Raw genomic sequence first — 23,910 nt, 5'->3', positions numbered from 1 at the left:
ACTTAGGGTTTAACGTATTTGATGTGAGATATTTTAATTAAAAAAAATATCGATACATATTTTATGTATAAGAGAGTATAATTTCAAGTTTCTTCTAACGATATTTTAATATTAAACTCTTGAATGACCATTATAAAATTGACCACTGAACTCAAAGTTTAACTTGCTCAATATGGGATTCCTCTATTTAAAAAAAACCCATAGATGATACACAATTCTTAGCTATTAATGTATACTTTTCCCATGCTCCACTTATACCGGAAAAAAAAAAAAACTTAAAATAAAATGAGGTCAAGGAAAGATTTGTTGAATTTATATGAAGGTGATGTATACGCAGAGGACCATCACATATGCATTAATTCCATGGCAACAGAGGTACATGCTTGTGTTTGTGGAGAAAGAAACAAATTGAAAAAGAAAAGACTTGATGCTTTGAACGTCAAAGATGGTCAAAAGGATAGCCATTCTCTTTCTTTTACAGTTGTCTGATGGTATGAGGAATTCGGGAGGTCGAAAAATTAAAAAACAATAATAATGCATGCATGTATCCGATAGGATAAAACTGGTCCAGCTGCCTTTTCCTGATTCATCACTCTGAATATTGATGAAGCGGGTGCGTTTTAACAATCATTGATCGTAGGGTGGTAATTGTTCCCGACTACTTTACTGATCCAATCTAAACCATTCAAAGATTTTATTTTATATATTTATATTTTTTAATTTTTATATACCAATTAATTAATTATAATTTTATAAGGTTTAAGCATGATTTCATTTGCATAATAGTTTATGAATGAGCATTAGGCAATTTGATCCATGCTTAGGCCTACATACATTGGACAAAATCTAATTACTTCATTTTGGGCCCTTTCGGCTTATCAACAAAAAATAAGAAACCTCTCTTCTCAACAACACGGGCACAGGTGGTTCTTTAAATTGAATTTATGATGGCCATTCGAGTTTCTTTCGTGTCATAATTAAAAAAATTTTTTTTTTTTTTTGAGACCTTATGGAGACGAAGATAATAGAATAATTTTGAAATTTATTCATAAAGTAAAATCTATTAGATAGAATAATGACATTGCCCACTAAAAGTCCCAGAATCCAATTTTAATTGATTTGAATATTTTAGGTCTAACTTTTATTTGATGGTCAAATAAAATAAAATATGGCTTTTATCTTGACACTAAAACATTTTAATAAATTTCATTTTTATTAAAAGAGTGTGTGTATATGCACGCACACGCTTACACACGCACACGCTTGCACACTCACTAAGTTGTCTTAATTGGTTGGTTTCGTTTGTTGGTGTGGTCAAAAATAGAATGAGACTGAGAGAGAAGTTAGGAGAGAGAGAGAATGTTGCCATCTCTAGTCATCGGTAATGGTGGTTCAAAAAACCCTAAAGAAAAATATTGATTTTTTAAACTTTGAATGAGAAAAAATTTATTTGATTTTTCAATTTAGGGCAAAAAATATGATAAATTTTTAATTTTTTTAAATATTTTGATAAATAATAATTTTACTCTTGATAGTGACAACAAAATTTAATATACAGGTGAATATTTAAATTTTTTATAATTAACTGATGAAAAATTAGGTTTACGTCAAACTTTGGTTGAGAAATAGTCATTTAACCTTTATAATAATATCAAATATATCTCTCTTAATATATGGAATAAGACAATCGCTCAACAATTGATCTTCCATTCAATTTCATAGTTGATTTTCTTTCTAACTAATGTCTCTAAAAATCACTCTCATACCATCCCTCTTAGCCCAAGAGTATGTATACAAAAAATACCTAATACTACCTTTAATACAATCATTCTCTCTTAGCTTTGAGCTAGCCGGTCTTATTCTCTCTACTCCAACTGGTTTGAAGTGCTTCCGAGTTTTAGCTTTTCCTCTTGTGCACATCCATGCAAAGTCGTTCATGTAACAACCTGCTTTCAGATGTTTCAAATAGAGTTCTTCAGTTCAAATTCTTGAAAACGGTGAGTTAAGAACAGATACAAAGAATTAATTTTTAACCCAACTGATATGACATGAAAATCATGTGTCAAATCATCATACAATTGATTGTTTATATATAACATAAGAAGCTCCATTGATAAGCCACTTGAACAAAATTGAGCAAGATGAATCAATTTCTTCTTGTCAAAAGTAAATAATGAATCATTTGAACTTAAATCTGCCACACACAGAAGTAACTAGATATTCAACTCATTGAAAAAATTGACAAGGTATTGGAGTTGAATATATAACAACATAAAAGAATTCCATCCGTTAAGCAATACATTCATATATATATTTAACAACAAAATATTAAACTAAACCATATAGAATGAGGGTTTTATTATTATTTTTTTTCTGTATGACTGAAAAAATATATATATTAAAAAAATATTATAATCAAAGTAAAGAAATCCTTCTTTACATATATGAAAAACTTAAACTGTAAACCATTTTGATCATACAAAATCCAAATTTATGCTTAAACTCATAATTAAATATCTCCATTAAAATAGGTAAATTAGTGTCATATACTTTAGATTTCATGGTAGTTGCTCGAATCAATTTAAAGGGTAGTCGCCGAACCGTGAGATAATCTCAAGTCAAGAGAGTAGGTGAGATTCTTCCTTTCATAAAAAAAATAGAGTGGTGCTGTCATTGTTGTTGCTGTTGAAGATGCGACAGTGCTTCTACTTAGGTTGATGAGGAGTCGTCAAATAACAAATTAAATAATAACATTCTGTTGGTTGGAGTATCGCCTTTGTTATATATCACATATATGAAATTGTTAGAGCACCTACTCCACTTAATTTTGTAGCATATTATATACATATGTATGTGGATGTATAAGGTTGAATGGGTGGGTGGGTGAGGGTTTGAACTTATTCGAGCCCAAAAGACTTGAGACCATATGATATATATAAATAATTAAAACAAAGGGGTGGGGTTTCATTTTCAACAACAGAATATAGTGTGGTTATGGAATTGTTTTTATTATAACAATCAATAAGCTTGTCATGTCCATTACACACCAATGCCATTAATCATTTGAAATTGTCCCACTCCCACTACTTAGAATTAGATTCTTCTCTTCATTACATTATTTTTCATTATTAATTATTAATGCAAATTGATGTGCTATGATTATATTAAAAGTATGACATAGTCAAAAGATGGGTTTAATAATTTATGATGGTTGTATTTGAACGGAGATATTAGAGACTCAAATAAAAAGAAAGAGTCTTACATATAATAAAATTGAGTAAAGTGAGAGATATATAAATATATAGATTGAATCTTAACACAAACCAATTAATTTTGCATAATATGAGTTTTAATCTCTACATGTGTAAATCTAATATATATTTTTGACAGACATCAATTTGTATTAATTGGTTCAACCCAAATAACATACTAATGCAAGGTAGATTATATTATCTAATTATTTTCATAATAATAACTTGTATGCTACAAAATTATTAAAAATAAATGTCATTCTTAATTAAAATTTTCTAAACTTCTAACTTATCTTCATCCACTATTTGAATTTAGACAATATTGCCTTTATATATTCTTCATGTTGGAAAAATCAATCCGGCCAAAGTTCACGTGTTTGATGTTTTCTGTCATTTCAAAGATTTCTTCATCATGCTTTAACATTTCTTGTCTTGTTTATTGCCTTTTTTTAATTGTCCGTCGCATTTCTTGGTTTATATACTGAACAGAACACATTGCATAGCATATATATGCATTGTTTATGGTCGATAATCCTACATACATAATCTTTACGTTGAAAAAAATTACATAAACTGATATAACACTAATATGACAAATGTTTTTGATATGTAACAGATGTTATATCAACTCCATACTAATCTGTGTAAATTTTCGATGCACAAAGATTGTGCATATAACATTACCCTTTATGTGTGCGCATATATATAAAATAAAATATTAAATGACTCTTGTAATAAAGAGGTTAAATCAAAAAAATAAATTATCTTTTATTTTCTAATACTAGTAAATTATGTATATAAATAATGATATATTATTATATAATTGAGTGTTATTTTATCTTTAATTTTTAATTATGTAATTATATAATGATACGATGGTGTTTATGCATAATAATTATTTACATAGCATTACTCTGTCCCACAAGTTCTCTAAATACCAAAGTAATAGGGTTCCACAGTAGCCTGAAATTTAAAAGTTAGGGATTTTATGGGTGATGTAAAATGAAGAAGAATTGCCCTAATAATGTTAGGTTGCGGTTGGTTTAATCATGATGATATTGATATGATCAAACTTTTCTCAGGCAAATGGAAAGGGAGAGTCAGAGATTTGGCGTTTATATTACCAAGGGTAAACTTGTTTTTAGCATTTTGCTTTAGGGTTTGTACTTGTTATTTAAGAAGATGAGTTACGGGATTGTATGAAGGTAGTGGATGATGAAGACATCAATTATTTTGTTGCTCATGTTGATTTACTTTTGAGATATATTTGATTCAGATAATAATTTATTATTAAATATAAAAGATTATTAAAATAATAAATTACTTGAGAAATTACTTAATATAAATTTATTACTATGTTTTAATAAAAAAATAAAAAAATATTATTTTAATTATTATATAAAAGTTTAAAGGATATAAAAATTTTTTTCACATTACTTATTATTTTAATTAAAAATTGACAGTATTATTATTCTAAAAATTTAATAATTATAGATAAAATAATAACAACAATAAAGAGGATCATGTTAATCTTTTAATACTTATAATAAAAGTGATTAAATTTGATAATAAAATATTATAAAAAAAAATTAAAAAAGAAATCTAACCAAACACCCCCTTTAGTGAATGTGGTCAGTGGATAAGTCAATTATTTTAGTTGAGGAGGCAATTGGCATCATTAGTTGTGATTGCTTTGGTGTATCTTTTATGGCCAAAGGACTATTTTCCACCAAGTTTTAACTCAAACTCGAAACACAGTTACAACAATTTAAAAATTCAAATATTCACTCATACACTAACTTTTGTTAGAATTTTCTGTTAAAGGTAAAGATAAAATCGTTATTTTATCATTAAACCCAAAAACTTTAAAATTTATATCATTTTACTCTTTTAGTTTAAAAAAATAACAATTTCTCCCATGATTACACTTTGAAAAACTGCATTCCTTCCCCCCCCCCCCCCCCTCAGGTTCAATTTTTCAAGTGGCTCAAGGGAATCCAACCGCTTCAAAGAAGAAGTGTCAACGATCTGGAGGAAGCATCATTGATTTGGACAACACTTCTTGATGAAGCATTGTCAATATGAATGATGCTTCTTGATGAAGCGTCTCGATTTACACGATGCTTCTCAATGAAGAGTCATCAATATGCATGACATTTCGTCGAAAAGAATCATCCTCCATCGTTTGGATGACGGATGATGTTTCATCATCCAAAGCCATCCTTTTATTGTCCAGCCTCCATCCATTCATAAGATTATTTGGTTGGAAAAGACTTTTCAAACCCTAGGGGAGGATATGATAATTTTTTAAAACTCAATCATATGAGAAAATTGTTAGTTTTTTAAATTAAAAGAAAAATGATATAGGTTTTTATGGTTTATTGATAAAATAATGATTTTATTTTTATCTCTAATAGAAAATTTTAACAAAAATTAATTTATATATAGATATTTAGATTTTTAAATTATCACAAATACACTTTTAAAATTACGCTAAAACTTTGGGGGGTGTCGGTGGGGTTGGGGAAGGGAAATTGTCCTTCGGCCAACTTTTATCATGTATTTTGCCTAAACTATTGCCGCAGACCATCTCCATGTCAAGGTGGTTGTTAGTCTGCAATTATTGGCGGCCTCGTAAACTTTGAGGCATACCATAATTATAGTTATAGTTATGTTTCAACCAAAATGTACCTTTTAAAGTAGAAAGGCATTGATTACTTTGTTATAATTTAAGTTTGCATGTTATTGTTGTATTCTTATCAATATCAATCTTGAATGTTTGAAATTGGCAGCATGCCACCTTTTTTGCTTCGCTATTAATTGTCCTTATGCCTATGCTCATGCTTATTTGTGCTTTTGAATTTTCCATGCCAATGCTTTCACAACTGTTTATCAACATATTGTAATTATTTTATTTAGACAACTTGGCGTCAAAAATTAATTTAACCCCCCCGTCCCCTAGAAAAAATACACTGAAAAAATTCAAATATTTTAGGAAATTTCTTTATTTTTTTCAGATTATTTTTCTTGTTTATTCATATATACATAATTAATATCCAAAAACTGTGAGAAAACCTTTTTCAATGGGCCAGGGCTAAAGCCTTTTTATTTTCCAATGGGCCAGGACTGGACCACTTTCAAAGACAGCAAGGATGCGGCTGGAATGTTGGATTTGGTCCACGTGGAGCCCTGCAATAATCATCACGTCGGAAAGTTGTCAAAAGCCAAACAACTCCGGCCCTCCCCACTCCCACCTTTTTTTTAAAATGCCACATGGTAAAAGTTAAATAAAGTTTCACTCATTTAACCATCATACACTGCTCTCACCGGAACATTTCCGTAAACTTTAACGCGTTGGAAAGCCGTTAATCCCGCCAATTTTTAACGCCATTCCTGAAACCAATGCGTATAATCTTTGCCTTAATCCATAATAATCCCTTACCAATTAATATTCGTATCTTCTTAAATTACCCATCTTCGATGAAATTAAAAAAATAATTTTTAATATTTGAGCAAACTTTATATAACGTCAATCCCAATTAAAGAACCATAATAATTAATAAATAAATAAATTATTAACTGATGTAAACATAATTAAAATATAATTAAAATCTTGGGGGTCGGAGAGAAGTCGCCTTCCTCATTGCTTCAACTGTCTTCAATGTGCTACTCCACGCATGTACACATATATCTGTAATTGTAATTCTCTATATACTTTGAAAAATCCTCATCAGTTTCCTCTTTTGCCCTTATCCTCCTCCCAATTTTCTAATTCTTTTTGTCCTTTTAGTAATTTTGTTCCTTCCCGCATACATGAACTTTGAGCAGTATATATGTAAAAGCAGAACCGAGTTCAAATACACCACAGACCACCTCATGTACATAACACCGACAGACCATTGTAGACTTAAAGTTTGAACATTCTCTTCGTTGAAACAGAACATTAAAAGGTATAACTTACATATATTTCTTTTATATATATCTTTATTGATTTGCATTCTTTGTGTCTCTTTGTTTTGCTTTGTGGCTTGTTTAATTCAATGGCCTGTTCTTGATATTAATCACTGGGAGAGAGCTCTGGCTTTTCTTTCTTTTTCTGGGTTTGTTTTACTTTGTAATGTTCAAGTGCAGAACTTTGTCTTTTGTATTGAAACGTTATATTCTGGGAAAATTTGATTATGTGTGGTGAAATTTAGTTTACAGTTAATAGGGAATATTGATTTATATGCTTGTGTTGCATGCTGCAAAAGCAAAAGAGTGTATTTTCTACTTTGCTATTTGTGGATAGGAATTGTTTTTTCTATATGCAGAAAGTGTACATCTTATTTAGTTATTTTTTGTTGATTTATTTGCAGGGATAATGCCTGGTTTAGCAATGGATGCATTAAATGGAGAAAGTGGTGGAGTAAGTGGAGTAGAAGAATCTAATGGAAGCTACAGGGTGTACAAGGACGGCTATTTGCAGCCACGGTCTCCAAGAAGTCCGTTGAGTCCACAGAGTCCCCGTAGCGATTCCATTGATTTGGCCATCGATGGAATATTTGAGACGTCTATTGAGCAGCTATATCACAATGTCTGTGAGATGCAAAGCTCCGATCTATCTCCATCAAGCGCTAGTTATGGTTCATATGGTGAGGAGTCGAGGATTGATTCAGAGTTGCGGCATCTTGTTGGGGATATAATTGGGAAAGAAGAGATGATGAAAGAGATGGCGGTGGAGGTGGAAAATAAGGAAGAGAGTGATGGTGGCTGCAGCGAATTTACTCCCAAGAAAGTAAATGGCCCTACTGATAAAAGGATTGCAAAGGGTAAAAAGCAATCTGCAAATCGTAAGCAAAAATCTTCTAAAGAGAGACCTTCAACTGATAAAAGGAATGAGAGGAATATAAGGAAACCAACTAATGCTTTCTCTATGAAGAAGCAAAGGCAGAATTTGCTGGAGGATCTTGAGGCAACATTAGATAATCCTGATCTTGGACCGTTTCTACTGAAACAAACGAGAGATATGATTTATACAGGTGAAAATCTCCAGAAAGCTCTTGAATCGGTGACTCGAGCAATGAAGTCATTTGAGGTATGTGCAAATGAGAAACCCAATTTAGAGCAAGTAATGTGTTTGCATGTTATGTCAGCAATATACTGCAGCTTAGGCCAATACAATGAGGCAATTCCTATTCTTGAGCGTTCAATTGAAATTCCAGTTATGGAGGATGGCCTAGATCATGCATTGGCTAAATTTGCTGGGTGTATGCAGTTGGGTGATACTTATGCAATGTTAGGTCAGATGGAGAATTCCATACTGTGTTATACAGCAGGTTTGGAGATACAAAGGCAAGTCTTGGGAGAGACTGACCATCGAGTTGGTGAGACATGTCGGTATGTGGCTGAGGCTCATATTCAAGCATTGCAATTTGATGAGGCAGAGAAGCTTTGTCAGATGGCTCTTGACATCCACAGGGAGAATGGTTCTCCTGCTTCTATTGAAGAAGCTGCAGATAGGAGACTCATGGGACTCATCTGTGACTCAAAAGGGGATTATGAGGCTGCTCTTGAGCATTATGTCTTAGCAAGCATGGCTATGGCAGCCAATAACCATGAAATCGATGTGGCTTCAATTGATTGCAGCATTGGAGATGCTTACTTATCTTTAGCTCGATTCGATGAAGCAATTTTTTCTTATCAGAAAGCACTCACTGTGTTTAAGTCAGCTAAAGGAGAAAATCATCCTGCTGTTGCTTTAGTTTTCGTGCGATTAGCTGACTTGTACTACAAGATAGGAAAATTAAGGGACTCAAAGTCTTACTGTAAAAATGCACTCAAAATTTATGGCAGGCCTAATCCTGGAACCCCCTCTGAAGAGATTGCCAGCGGTTTAATTGATATTGCAGCTATTTATCAATCTTTGAATGAATTGGATCGGGCACTCAAGTTACTCAAAAAGGCCTTAAAAATTTTCGGTAATACCCCGGGTCAACAGAGTACTATTGCGGGAATTGAAGCTCAGATGGGAGTTATGTATTATATGATGGGGAATTATTCTGATTCCTACAACATCCTGAAAAGTGCCATTTCTAAGTTTCGAGCTAGCGGCGAGAAAAAGTCTGCTTTGTTTGGTATTGCGTTGAACCAAATGGGTCTTGCTTGTGTGCAGAGGTATTCAATAAATGAGGCAGCTGATTTTTTTGAAGAAGCAAGGAGTATTTTGGAGAAGGAATATGGGCCATATCACCATGACACATTAGGGGTCTATAGCAATCTGGCTGGCACATATGATGCAATGGGAAGGTACGTTTTCTGGTCAAGTTATTCCTGTTATATATTATTTATTATTCTTTGCATTTTGTGATATCTCTTGTTAATTTTTCTAATGTATGATCTCACACAGGCTAGGTGATGCTATTGAAATTTTGGAGTATGTTGTTGGGATGAGAGAAGAGAAGCTTGGAACAGCAAATCCAGATGTGGAAGATGAAAAGCGAAGATTAGCCGAGTTGTTGAAAGATGCAGGGAGGGTTCGGAACAGAAAATCGAGGTCACTTGTCGCCCTTCTAGATGACACCAGCTCTGAAATTGCAAAAGATGATGAAATTGAAGTATCATAATTGCTGAGAATGTATATAAGTAACTGCTTTTGTAAACTGTCTTCTAGGTAGAGGATTAGGTTGTTGGTTTGCCCATCTCTGTTGGCAGATTTGGAAAAATAAAGAACACCAGGTCCTGAAAGAGAGTTGCATTTATACTCACATTTGTTGAAATTCCCTTGTCAAATTCTTCTTTGTATTTCTTGAACTGTAATTAATAAACGGTGGGATTTCATTTTCTCTATTGGCATGCCTACCTAATTGTCTTTGTCAGAATATTTTAACCATTTCTACATAAATTTGAGTAAAATTCTCAGCCTTAATTTCCTCTGCATACGCACCTACTATTGATTTTGAACAAAACTTGTGCCATGTAATGGCAGTAGTTGAGTAGTAATTTCCTCTGTACATTGAACTTGAAGCACCAAGTCATTATCATAATTTTAAACTTGGCCAAAAGACTATTTCCCACCTAAGTGTCACCCTCTAATTTTCAAAAACTCAAATATCCACCCATAAGTCAATTTATGTTAAAAATTCTAGTCAAGATCAGGGATAAAACCGTTATTTAATAAAAGTATTTAAAAAACTTAAAATTTATCACATTTTCCCCCAGGTATTAAAAATTAACAATTTCTCTCTCACCAAAAGTTTGAAAACTAACCTTTTCACCCCTAGCGTTTATATTTATCCTCCTCTGGCGACATCTTTGCTCCGACTGTTGGTTGACTTCCCGTCATCTTCAAGGCCAACCGATCTTCTCTCTTCGTTGGTTGTTTTCATCAGACAAAGACGAATCATCTTTGTCCAACGAAAAGTCAATCTCCGTCTCTTTGGCTGAACGAAGATAATTTATCTTCGTTTGGTGTCAGAAGAATCATTAGAAGATCTTCATTTCTATGCTATGAATCTAGACGAAAATCATCTCGACAACAATTAAGGGTGGGGAATGCAACAGCCAACACCAGAGATGGTGACTGGTGGTGAAGAAAAACTTGGAAATATGACTTTTTAATCCTGGAAAAATTGTTGGAAGGGGTGAATTTGTGAGTTTTTAAAACCTGGAGGAAGAAATTAATAAATTATATATATTTTTAATAATATTTTTAAAATGAAAATTTTACCTTAACTCTATCTGATATTACTAAAAAAATTTAGTTTATCGGTGAGTGTTTAAGTTTTTAAACATTGGAGAGTGACATTTGGAATTTCACTATATATTGAGTGAAACAAGTCTTTTGGCCTTTAAACTTTTATCAGATAAGTTCACTTTCAAGTGGTACCCTTGTCCCACCACGGACTATTCATGTGTAGTAGAATAAATGATCAAAATATAGTTAGCAATTGATGTTCTACCTCGATTCTTCGCGTCGCTAACCAGTTCATATTTTACTGAATAAACATTAACATAGGTCCATGCTGCATGCAGAAGTTGCAGCCTCAGCTGGGATATCTTGTTCTTAAGCTGTGCGAAATTTACACCACGCCTGAAACTTGTCCCAATTGAGTCAAGATATTCTCTCAGTTATGGCAACTTCAAAGTCTCAGCTGCTTGAGAGTCAAAAGATATTTGAAACGTACATTTCTTATTACAGACAATTTAATAAGTTCACCAGACTTGAATTGATTGAGATACAACGACATGACTGTCTTTAAGAGTCATTCTACTATAAAATTAACTTGTAGGAATTAATCCATTGCACTAATGATCACATATTCGTAGGATGAAAGCAAACTTGGTCGATTGAGATGGATGGATCAGAAAAAGAGCCCTTCAGAATGTGATTAGCAACCCAGAGATTGGCTGCCTGTGAATAGTGTATGCCATCCCAACTAATGTGTCTTGATGGATGATGACATGGGTTGCCATAAACTGTTCCGTTCACTATGGCTTCATTCCCACAATTAATATGGTATCTGTAGTAACTCCCACAACAGAAATTCATTGGCTCAACAAAACCTGACACCACCATTAATTGATTAAATCTGTTCTGTAAATCATTATTTATAACAACCCATTGATACAAGACCATATTCCAGAAAGATTAAGTATTAGGTTGTTCTAACTTCAGAAAGCTTTAGGTAAGTGATACCATAATCAAGGTTCTAATGAAAAACTCTGATATTGGTAGTAATTGAAGTTACCTTGATTCTTGGCATTGCTTATGAGTGCGTATTTTACTGAATATAGATCGACGTGTGTAATTGCGGCATGAGGAAGTTGTTGCCTCAGCTGGGATATCTTGTTCTTAAGTCGCCTGTTGAACTCTTGAGCTATCTCATTTTGAGGCTTGACACACCCACTTTGATCCAGATTAGCAGGTTTCAATTTGTCATATATAACACTATATGGCAAGCACCCAATTGGTCCAGTGTTATGTATCCAAAAGAACCTTGCCCCTTCCTTGTATAATTGCTGAAGATTACATGAACAATAAGCATTAGCAATATCATTACATATAGCCACCATAGTATATCAAACCCAGAAGGCAGAATTGCCTACATGTACTGCTTGAGAGAACTGGTTTAAAATATCAGGAATAGAAGCTCGAACATTTTCCTCATCCGTATGTTGAAAACCATAGGCAAGATCATTCTGTCCAATATCAATTGTATATAATGCCTTGGAGAAGTCGCTGGGTCTTGGAAGAATGCCCTTCAGTGGCGAGGCTGTTCCTGGTGTGAAATTTTGCCAAAAAAGTTATCAGAGCTCATAAGCAAACACTTACAACTGATAAAAAATCTCCGAGCATAGAGAACATGCGGGTGACGGAAGAAAATACTACATTGTAAACAGAAGAAGTTAAGCATAAATTACTAACTGTTGGAGCTCAGTTTATTATAGAGAGCCACAGTGCGGGACTTGAATTGTATGAATTGAGTGATTTGAATAGCAAGATGAAAAGGGCTGTAACCACCAGGTCGAATAGATGAACCTCCGGTTGCAAAATTTGCACCGTGCCTGAAATTTGTCCCAATCGAGTCCAGGTATGCGCTCAGGTAAGGCAACTTCAAATTCTCAGCTGCATTATACATCAATCTTAAAAAAAATAATGCCATTAAAGAAGAAATAAAATTATCACAAATTAGCATATGCTTTTACCAATAAAATCTATGATAAGACGACCGTCACAAAATCTTCCAGCAGGATGTCCAAAGAAAGTTTCACCATATGGGGGATTAACCGGGGACATTGATGCGGAAATTCCTCCAGTGTCCGAATTTGAGTCCCCGAAGTTATATATGGCTGGAAACTGGCATCTCTTTGAACTGGCGCCACCCAGTAAAGCCAAAACCAAAATTATAAGCATGAAAATCAGTTTGATGGAGTTCATGATTGCCTAAGCTAAACACTTGAAGGCACAATCAAGGAACACTCTTTATAGTGAAATAGAAATTTATTGTGATTTGATAGAGGAGAGTTAAAGACAATGAAATAGATGCTTGGCCTGTCTTGTTCCCTTTATTTTTTTAGTCAGAGAAAGAAAGAGGCACTTTTTTGTATCATGATCTTGTATGGACTAGACTAATAACAATGTCCACCGACAAGCAAAATTTTGGATGGCGTCCATATAAAGCGAAAGTAACGTGGTCCCTCCTTTTTTAAAGAGACAAATCATAGCTTATATAATGGAACCATGCTCAGGAGTACCAAAAAGAATCAATAATAGAGCTAATCTGAGTTGATTTAAATCACAATACACATAAGCAAATTTTGTCACCAGATTTACATAAATATCAAAGACAACAACAAATTTTAAACACAAGATTTAAGGATGGCAAAATTGTTTTATTTTGATCCAACACTATTTCTTTTTCTTTTTCTTTCAAATCAATGAATCAAAAACGATCTATATCATAGAAAATTATATTAAAACTGACGCACTGTTTCAAATAAAATAACCTAATGTAGTTTCTCCAAAGCAGCAAGGAAAACTTCAGTTCTTGCCTTGTACTGCAGATTTCTTCATTAAAAAAAAGCGATGGAGTGCTGGGTGAAGAATAACTTTCAGCAGGTTGTTTTTAGAAACAGATTGTGCAGTTGCTAACAAACAGGCAGCTTGTGTAGTTGTCTTGAACTCCATGTGCTATTTACAGGTGAAGGGAAGATAATGGTTGGGAGTCTCTTACTTTCTTCAACATGTGGAAAATCAGTGGTGTAGTGAAGTCCACGGCTTTCTTGCCTAGCGAGGGCGCTGCTCACTACCAGCTTTGCACAGCAAAAGAGGTTCCTCATTTCACAAGCCTCAAGCCCAACCATTGTTTGCTTCCACCCTTGTTCAAACAAGTATGACTCCCATTTGGCCTCCAAATGAGCTATTTTTTGCTCTGCACTGTTTAGCCTTGTTGTAGACCGAACAATTCCCACATGCTTCCACATGATTGACTGCAGTTCTTCTCTCACTTCCCTCGTTTTCCTCAAAATATTGTGCATTAGATTACTCCCAAGTGACTTTGGCACAATTGGACGGGTCCAATAACTCAAAGAAATAAGATCAAGGCTAGAGCTCTTCATGTGATCAATAGAAGGCTGGACAGTCCCTCGTGCAAAAACTAACGCCTCTAGCAAAGAATTGCTAGCTAGCTGGTTTGCTCCATGCAAACCTGTGCATGCAACCTCACCTGCCACATACAGGAAGCCCAGCTTGGACTCCCCCACACATGTAATGTGCAGCAGGAACCACTAGGATTGGATGGCAGGTTATGTCTGGACCATCCTTGAGGCATTCAACGGCTACGTTGGGAAAATGTGAGAGGATCTTCTCTCTAGGCTTGTGACTTATATCGAGTAGCACACACTTCTCATTACGCTGCTGAAGCTGGTCATCTATGCCTCTTGCCACCACATCCCTAGGAGCAAGCTCAGCTCTTTCATCATACAGGGGCATGAACCGTTCCATGCCCAAGTTGTAAAGGATGCCTCCATCACCCCTGACGGCTTCAGTGATGAGAAATGCGTTTTCCCTACGTGTTCGTGGTTTGATGGGGAGGCCTTCATCAGCCAAGGCAGTTGGGTGGAACTGAACAAACCTGCCAAAAATAGTGATACAACAATTTTTATAACTACTGGAAAAATAAAACAGCCTTGGTATGTTGTTAACAAGTAGACTGAATTATGTACCATATAAACTAGAAACAGAAACATCATTCCATCTCCAGGGGTTTTCACAATATGACTATGTAAGAAATAATGAGAACTAAAAGGAAATTTAATTTCTGTATTCCATATTAGAAATCACTGCTTCAGCTCAGTGGGCCATAGCCATTCCATCTCCAATGGCCATGTGATACCCCTAGGCGAATCCCACATCGACAAAGCACGGGAGAGATGCTGGGTCTGTGTGTGCTCTGTCTATGGATCCCACATTGGTTAGTGGTGGGAGAATTGAATTGGTTAAATAGCCTGTGAGCTCCTTAACTGTTAAGACGCGTTTTGGGTTGCAAAGCCCATAAGCAAACCCATGATGGACTATGTGTCCAAAGTGTACAATATCTTAACAGTGGGCCGAGTTATTGGACCTGGGGTGTTACAAATGTTATCAGAGCAACTCCGCGTGTCCTCTTGAACGATGGTGCGGCAAACCTCAGCGAGGACGCTGAGTCCCGTAAGGGGAGGTGTATGTGATACCCCTAGGCGAATCTCACATCGACAAAGCACGGGAGAGATGCTGGGTCTGTGTGTGCTCTGTCTATAGATCCCACATTGGTTAGTGGTGGGAGAATTGAATTGGTTAAATAGCCTGTGAGCTCCTTAACTGTTAAGACGCGTTTTGGGTTGCAAAGCCCAGAAGCAAACCCATGATGGACTGTGTGTCCAAAGTGGACAATATCTTAACAGTGGGCCGGGTTATTGGACCTGGGGTGTTACAGGCCACCTATAAAAGCAGGAAAATATGATGAACAAGGTGGAGGTGAAATCTTATTTTTTTTCCTTATAGGAAGCTGCATCTACTAATTCCCAATTATGATGAATAAAGAAAAGATGTATCTCTAAGTTCATTAGAAAAGCCCAAAGAGAAGTCTAACTTTATCCCATAAGAAAAAGTTTTCCTCTCCCTATGGTCTTCAAATGTCCTTCAATTTTTCTCCAGGCAAACAACTCCAAAAATAGTAATCACTACGCAGCCCACATCAATTGGGAAGCCAACAAGCCTTTAACATAACTTCAAAACATTTGGGCAATGCAAAAAATTATTGTCAACACTCTCAGATTCTTACACAGACAACATAGAAGAGAAAAACCAACTTCTGTCCTTATTTTATGTGAATGAAAACAATTGAGTAGCAATATACTTACTATCAATCTGTGAAAATTTGAGAGAACAAAACCTATTTACACATTCACTTGATCAATACATGTTCATTATTTTCAGGTGCCAAATTCTAGAATTTATAATAACAAATGCAGGTGATAAAATTTTCTCTTGAACTTACAGGAACAGAAAGAATTATACATACTGACAGAAATCAGGATTCATAACAGAAATTACTAAACATACAATACTGGAGGATTTGTTGGTGACAGATAGATATGCCCAACCCTGCCTGATGCTAGTAAGGTCACCTTTGAGATAAATCGTATAACCTGATGTTGTGACAAAGGTAAAGCATCAGAACATGATGTGAAGTTGCTTTGCAAGCTGCTGCCAAAATAAAATGCTAGAAGAGAACAAGCAAGCTTGTTATCACCTCTTCTGTTTCAGTATTTAAAGTGTCAACACCATGGCAAACTGTGTTAAGACCATCCTACAATGTCAAACACAATTAATTTCAGTATCTAGCTACACTGGTGAATGAAGCCACAATGTCAAATCTAAATTTAACCAGACTTGATGAAAAATTTCGGTATATTTTGCTCCTAAAATGTTCTGACGGGGTACAGAATATATGCTACAAAAAAGCTATGCATCTTCTTAAATATCATTCAACATACCCATCCAAGGGCTGTGAAGCACAATGCAAAACTTAGCAATTAAAATTAATAGGAACCTGAGAAGTTAGCAGATCTATTGCAAAGTGGTGTTCAAAAACAGAGATATTGGGGTTATTGACAACTGCTTCTAGCAGAGCCCGCTCAATCTCCCTTCCAGTCACATCAGCTGCATGAACAATTCTAAGATGGGAGTGGCCCCCCTCCCTTGCCAAGTGCAAGTTTCCATCTTCCCCATGATCAAAGGATGCACCTATAGCAATCAATTGTCTAATTCTATCAGGCCCTTCCGTACAGATAACCTGGACAAAGTATTACCAAAACTGTAAAGACTTAACAACTAAGCAGCTGGAAATTTCAGATTACTATCAAATAGTTGTTTTGTCAATAAATTAACAAACATTTGGGTACAACCTTGCAGGTTCTACTTTCTCAACAAGTCATTATTTACTGACTAACTTTTTTATGCTAAATCTATGTCATTGTCCATCTATTTACACAAGGAAATTCACGTTAGTTATGTAAAATAGTTTAACAACTGTTGAGTACAGAGAGGTATAAGGCACAGAACATCACTCCAATTTCTTTCTTGGAGATAGTGAATTTTAATCTCATGACCTTCAAATAGAAGATAGCCTGCCATTCAAATTTACATTTTAGTGCCTCAACAATTATGTGATGTTAAATCATAATTGACAAACAAATGATACTATGCAGCAATATTATTTGTACTGGAAGTCACTCTAACAGTCTCCTCATCACATAGGTAAGCCCCTGCTACTACGGTGTCCCGCATGTGACTCTCCACAGAATCTGATGGGCACAACTCAGCACTAACACCACCTTGGGTATAGTTCGTGTTGCTTTCATGAGGCTCTGCTTTTGTAGTCACAGCAACAGATCCCTGTTTGGCAACTTGAAGAGCATAGCGGAGACCAGCAACTCCACTTCGAATGACAGCAAAATCAAAATACTTTGTGGAAGCATCTCTCAAACAAGCTGATACAGAGACAGTTTTCAAGGACTTCCATCGCTCATTCACATGAGATTGAAAAAAATTACACTTCTGGGACAGCAAAAATTTGGATACTTCATATGACCTGGAAGATTTTACAATAATACACATATGTTAAAAGCATAAATATGAAATAGCCTTTTTCTCCCGAAGCAACAGATAGAACATAGTTAAGACATGTCGATTATATTGTATGAATACAAATTAAGAGATCTTCTCTACAATTTCTTTATGTGGCAATTCTCTTCAGAACCATACATTGCTAAAATTGAATGTTTGTATATGTGGTTATCATTCGGAATGTATGTTTGTTAAAATTAACCAATAAAATTCTGATAGCCAGGAAACTTCATGCCCTTGACAGAATGTAAAATTCCAATGAACTCTAGGAAGCCTTCGAACAAGAATTCAGGGAAACTTTTTTCTTTAAGATTATTAAAAAAAACCCAAAGAAACTGAGTTTAGTGTTCAAAGACATCAAAATGAATTATATGCACCAATTTAATTCTTAAACCATTGTTTTTTTAAATCAAATACCATGAGTGCTCTCTCTGAACGCATCCATTAAGTGTCACAATTGAAATCGAAGAAGCTTGCTTGCAACCTTGACCCTTGAAGCCAATCATTCCAAAAGGCAGATTGCCACTTCCAGCAGCCATACCAATTGTCATTGTTATCTTTCTACAGAAACATTAAGAACTAGAAATTAGAACAAAATCACGACGACTCAAAAGAATGAGAATTAAATCACAAAAACTCTAAAGAAATCTTTATATATTCAAATTAAATATACATAATTTTGTTGATATTTAATTATGTATTAAAAAATATGTGAATATAATTTCATTACTTATTTTAACTTATGACACGTTTAACTACAATTTTAACTTATGACACGTTTAACTACAACCACTTTAGGGGAAAATTCCTAATATTTTCCCATCTTCATTTTCAAGTCATCATCTTGCAAAAACAATGAAGAGATTTTGAAAGGCCAAAGGACTATGTCCCACCCAAATTTAGCTGTGTTTTCAAAGCTACATCTATAAGGTTAAAAAAACTAAAAATCTCATCTATCTGTTTAAAATCTCAGTTAAGGTTAAAAATAAAATCATTATTTAATCAAAAAAATTTTAGAAACTATTTTTTATTACTTTCACCCCCTTAGTTTGAAAATCTTAAATTCCCCCCACTCAACGTTTGAAAATTTAATATTTCTCTCTTAAGGTTTGGAAATTATCATCGAAGATAGTAAACTTCGCCATCTCCGGCTATAGTTTGTAAACCCTAGGGGGAAAAGGTTGATTTTTCAAACTTTGGGTATGGGAGAAATTATGAGATTTTCAAACTAAGGGGGCAAACAAATAAAACTTTAGTTTTTTAAATTTTTTTATTAAATAATGATTTTACCTCTAATCTTAATTGAGATTTTAAATGAATTGACAAGACTTTTGGCTTTCACACTCTATAGGTATGACTTTGAAAATACACCTAAACTTAGATAGGAAATAGTCTTTGGGCCATTTTGAAAATACTAAAACAAAATGGAATTATCCTTCGGGGAATCCAAGGCTAATCTAAGTGAGTGTCCACATTGGATGGACCATAACATTTTTGACAAGACATTTTGCAATTGGCCAAGTGACTATGTCTTACCCAAAGTTTGATGTAAACTTAATTTTTCATTTATTAATTATCGAAAATCTAAATATTTATCCATATATTAAATTTAACTATTACTGTTAAGATAAAATTATTATTTAATAAAAATATTTAAAAAAATTATAAATTTATCATATTTCCCTATGTTCAAAAACTAACAATTTCTCCTCAAACCCAAAGTTTAAAAAATAATTATTTCCCTCTTAGGGTTTGTATTTTATCCCTTGTTGCTTCTCCGACAATCAAAGCTAGTCAGCCGCCTCTCTCCCATCTCTAGGACGAGGACGAATTATAGACTAACAAGAGGTTGATCAATGATTCATCAGTCTGCATATCAAATCTGTGTAACGCATAAATCTATGCGTCACACAAATCGATTCAATCGATTGATGCATCATAAACAAAGACTTTAACTCTTTGTCTAACCGATTTGTGGATCGATCGACACACAGGTCTACAACACTTGGTTGACGAATCATCAACCAACCTCTAGTTGGTTGATGATTCATCCTCTTTCGGGAGATGAGAGGCAGGAGGCTAGCCAGCTCCGATTGTTGGAGAAGTAGTAAGGGACAAAATGCAAACCTTAGAGGGGAAATAGTTATTTTTCAAACTTTAGATTTAGGAAAAAATTGTTAGCGTTTAAATTTAAAAGGAAAACTGATGAATTTATAATTTTTTTAAATATTTTTATTACATGATAATTATACTCTTGATAATAACAATAAAATTTAACAGACAGATAGGTATTTAAATTTTTAATATTTAACAAATAAAAAATTAAGTTTACATCAAACTTTGGGTGCGAAATAGTCAGTTGGCCTATGCAATTCCACCGTATCATACAACCATTTCAAAATCACTTGGGTCAAAAAAAATCCAAGTCAAAGACTACTTTGGGGTCAACAAAGCTCATATACTTTTAACTATGAATAATATTTTCAATATCATGTAACACTTTGAATATCATTTAACAATTGAAAAAGGTATTACAGATTTGACATATCTACCACTATAATACCGCTCTTTCTAATAATTATCCCCTTGCTGCAATTGAACCCAACATAAGTATGAAGAACAACTTACGTTAGATTTGAAGAAATTTGTGTCGCACTCTTAAAATTCAGAGGCGGATGGGTGCGAATGGGCATGCTAGACTCAACCCCCGAGCCTAGGAGCGGCATGATTAGACATCCCAATTGGGTTCAAATACCCCTTTCTCTCTAATTTAATTTAAATAAAAAATAATTCAATTTAAATTTATTGAATTAAATTTACTAGAGGTTTGAGTTTGTCTCAAATAAAAAAAAAATTGACTTGAATTAATAGTTGAATCTATTATTTAAATTCATAACTTATTAATAAAATGATGTTGTTTTACCTAATAATGAGCAAATGATGTCGTTTTAATAATGAGTTACAAATTAAAACCATAAATTTGAGTCATAAATTTAAATCAAACTCAAGTCACGAATCAAAAACTATATATTTGAATCATGAATTTGAGTCAAACTAATTAAACACCTTTTGACGTAAATTTGGCTTGGTTTTAAATATGAGTCAACCCTTCCAATTTGAATTTAGTTTAAATTTAAATTAAACAAATATGAATCGAGTCAAATTAACTTCTGAGATCGAATCGATTTGATTTGAATTCAATCCTATAAGTCAGGACAATGTACGAGATTATTATGGAATGAGGGAACCAATGATTCAAAAGGCAACGAAAATTGCTTAGTTTGGCAGAGATGGAAGCCAGATAGAGACGTGTTGGTCAACATGTGCAAGTAGGCACATATGCGAGAGGCATGGAGTCAGGTGCGTAGGAGTGGCGCACAACCTAATAAGCGAACACAAGTGTAGAGATAACATGAAATTGTTGCAACAAACCTTGAAGAGGGCAAGGCAAGATAGAGAGCTAAGCGATGAGAGAAATCAAAAGCATGGCACGGGCAAAAGACTCCACATGCAAGAATAAATGATGTGATGTACATACATGCAAGTGAGGTAGAAGTAGCGCGCGAAAACAAGCAGGGAAAGCTTGGTGAAGACAAAGCATTTGAGAAAGGCTGGGAAATGAAACTTGATGTTGATCAGTGGGTTAGCGAAAGGTACTAAGGAGTGTGTTGGACCAGGGATAAGCAAACGTACGTGCAGTAAGCACAGATGGTCAGAAGTGGTTGTGCAAAGGGAAGATGGATAAGCAATTGCCTAGTGCAGTTATGCTTGTCAAGATATGTTGGTTATTTAGACATAAAGATGAGATCATGTCATATAACAATTAGGGATGTTTGATTGCGAGTTTGAATATTTGAATTTGAACATGTAGTTGCCCTAATTGTTATAACGACAACCTCTCTATATAAAGGTGACAAGTGCTGGAAATTTGGGGGAAGTGCATAAATGGTATTGTGAGTGTGTGTTGGGCATTCCTTCAAGTGCGTGGAAGTTTGGAAAACAAGGTTTGGACGCTGTGTGTTGGTGCAATTCATAGTGAGTCAAGACAGTGCGTTGTGCATGTAAAATCTGTGCGAGAATTAAGTGTCTGTAATTTGTACTTATGTTTTATTGAAGCAATATAAGTTCTAAATTGTTCCTTGAACATTTGGTGTGATATTTACTTGATGAATTTCGAACTTACCTCAAGAAATGCAATTAAGAATTAGATTTATCGAGAAGACAATTTATCTGGATAACTCTACTACATAGTGTGATGAAAAGTGTTAAACCAATTGTGAAACTTGATTGTACAACCAAAGAGGCGTTTTTATATGACTTCGTTCGAGAAAAGTTAACCCGGTGATACTTTGTTAGATGGAAAGAAGTTATGAGTTGCATGGAGCATTTTTTGGAGAAATGAAAAGAAAATGGAAAAGACAAAGAAAATAAATTTTTAACATTCAAATTGGGTATTGTGAAATAGAAAAGAAAAATATTATAATTTGAATAGGAGAACTAGAATAAAAGGGAAAAAAATTTTATTGAAAGCAAATATAAAACGGCAGAAAAAACTTTAATAATAAAATTATATACATATTTTGAATATATAAATATGTATATACTTATATGTGTTATTATATAATTGAACAATTTTAAATTAACGATAAAGTAATATCTAATTATATTATGATATATATAAATATATACACAATTATGTATTCAAAGTGAGTATATATAATATTGCACAAATTTTAATTAGGTAAAGAAAAAGGGTAAAATTGTCTTTTATAGATAGGGTTTTTGTAATTTGAAGAGACAGAATGGACTACGGACATCGATTGACCTATTATGATGTTGTTTTAATATAATACCATTTTCAAGGTGTAATGCCCTCAGGTATATTCCAGGGGTATTTATGTCTTTTGACTCTATTTAGAGATATTTCTCATTTTAAGTACATATATTTATTTTACATGTATATGTGTGTTTATATATATATATATAAATATACATATGTAAATAAATACAAAAAGAAAATTAAAAAAAAAAAGAAAAAAGGGAGAAAGAGAAAAAGAGAGATAAAGCTTAGATAAAGGGAGAGTAAAGTCAACAAAGGTATCTCATCCCATTTTTTTTCTATCATCTTCTTCTCCCGTAAAGCTCCAGCAGCCAGCCTCCTTCATGTTCTTTTCTTTTGTTTTGTGAAGCCAAAGAAAGAAATTGAAGAAATATTGGAAGATAAAATAAAAAGAAAAAAAAGAGAAGCACCTTGGAAGCTTTGGTAACCAAAGATCTCCTTCTTTCTCCTTTTATCTATGTTTATATACATGTTATGTGAATATGTTAGTGTGTTTTGGTATTGATTTAAAGTAATTTTGGTGATAAAGGGAGAAAAACAAAGAGGAGAAAGTCAACTTACAAAGATTTGACTTGAAACAAGGTAAGGGATATCATCCTTGATATGTGACATATTTTAGGCTTTTGGTTCCTTGGATCTATGTTATAAATGATGATTTTGATGTTGAGAAATATTGTTTTGCCATTTGGAATGTCTATGTGTGTGATTTTGTTCATGGCAGAAAGTTGCATAATATTTACAGTTTTTGCCACTGAGTTCGTCCCATGTTTTGGCTGTCTTATCTGATGAATTATGAGTACTATTATAGCTTGTTGGAAAGCTCTTTGAATCTTCTTTCCAATGATATATAGCTTGCATGAATTAGAGATCATTTGAACTGTCAAAGATTGCATAAACCGAAAGGACTGTTTTACTAAATAAACAGAGGAGGCAGTTTTGTCACTGAGTTTATCTCACGTTTTGACTGCCTTATCTATGGAATTATGAGTGCTATTATATCTCGTTGGAAACCTCTTTGAATTCTATTTTCAGTGATATATAGCTTGTATGAATTGGGGATCATTTGGATTGTTAAATATTGCATGAACCACAAGGACTGTTTTACCAAATAAACAGGGGAGGCAGTTTTTGCCACTGATTTTATCTCACGTTTTGACTGCCTTATCTATTGA

At 33.9% G+C, this 23,910-nt stretch overlaps 2 protein-coding genes and 1 pseudogene across 4 annotated transcripts; 1 reads left to right on the top strand and 2 right to left on the bottom strand.

Annotated features, from left to right (window-relative positions):
* The first annotated feature begins 7,117 nt into the window (after positions 1–7,117).
* LOC123222947 (protein KINESIN LIGHT CHAIN-RELATED 2-like) lies at positions 7,118–10,076 on the top strand. 3 transcript variants are annotated; one of them, XM_044645977.1, is made up of 3 exons: positions 7,118–7,201; positions 7,607–9,536; positions 9,637–10,076. In XM_044645977.1, exons 2-3 carry the CDS (start codon positions 7,612–7,614, stop codon positions 9,851–9,853), a joined length of 2,142 nt encoding a protein of 713 aa, XP_044501912.1. In that variant the 5' UTR covers positions 7,118–7,201; positions 7,607–7,611; the 3' UTR covers positions 9,854–10,076. The 3 variants fall into 3 exon arrangements, with proteins under 3 accessions (XP_044501912.1, XP_044501913.1, XP_044501911.1); XM_044645978.1 differs by lacking the exon at positions 7,118–7,201 and adding an exon at positions 7,255–7,351; XM_044645976.1 differs by lacking the exon at positions 7,118–7,201 and adding an exon at positions 7,262–7,365.
* Positions 10,077–11,399: 1,323 nt separating this feature from the next.
* Positions 11,400–13,332, bottom strand: LOC123223042 (GDSL esterase/lipase At3g27950-like). The gene is made up of 5 exons (XM_044646098.1): positions 12,936–13,332; positions 12,655–12,855; positions 12,336–12,508; positions 11,978–12,248; positions 11,400–11,792 (listed from the first exon to the last, which is right to left on the bottom strand). The coding sequence occupies exons 1-5, from the start codon at positions 13,165–13,167 to the stop codon at positions 11,542–11,544; spliced, it is 1,128 nt and encodes a 375-aa protein (XP_044502033.1). The 5' UTR covers positions 13,168–13,332; the 3' UTR covers positions 11,400–11,541.
* A 286-nt stretch (positions 13,333–13,618) lies between these two features.
* LOC123223959 lies at positions 13,619–18,449 on the bottom strand (annotated as a pseudogene).
* Positions 18,450–23,910: the final 5,461 nt, after the last annotated feature.

The sequence above is a fragment of the Mangifera indica genome, chromosome 8 (genome assembly GCF_011075055.1).
Source record: "Mangifera indica cultivar Alphonso chromosome 8, CATAS_Mindica_2.1, whole genome shotgun sequence".
Classification (NCBI taxonomy): domain Eukaryota; kingdom Viridiplantae; phylum Streptophyta; class Magnoliopsida; order Sapindales; family Anacardiaceae; genus Mangifera; species Mangifera indica.
Note: the sequence above shows the minus strand (reverse complement) of the source record. Positions and strands in the feature narration are given on the sequence as shown.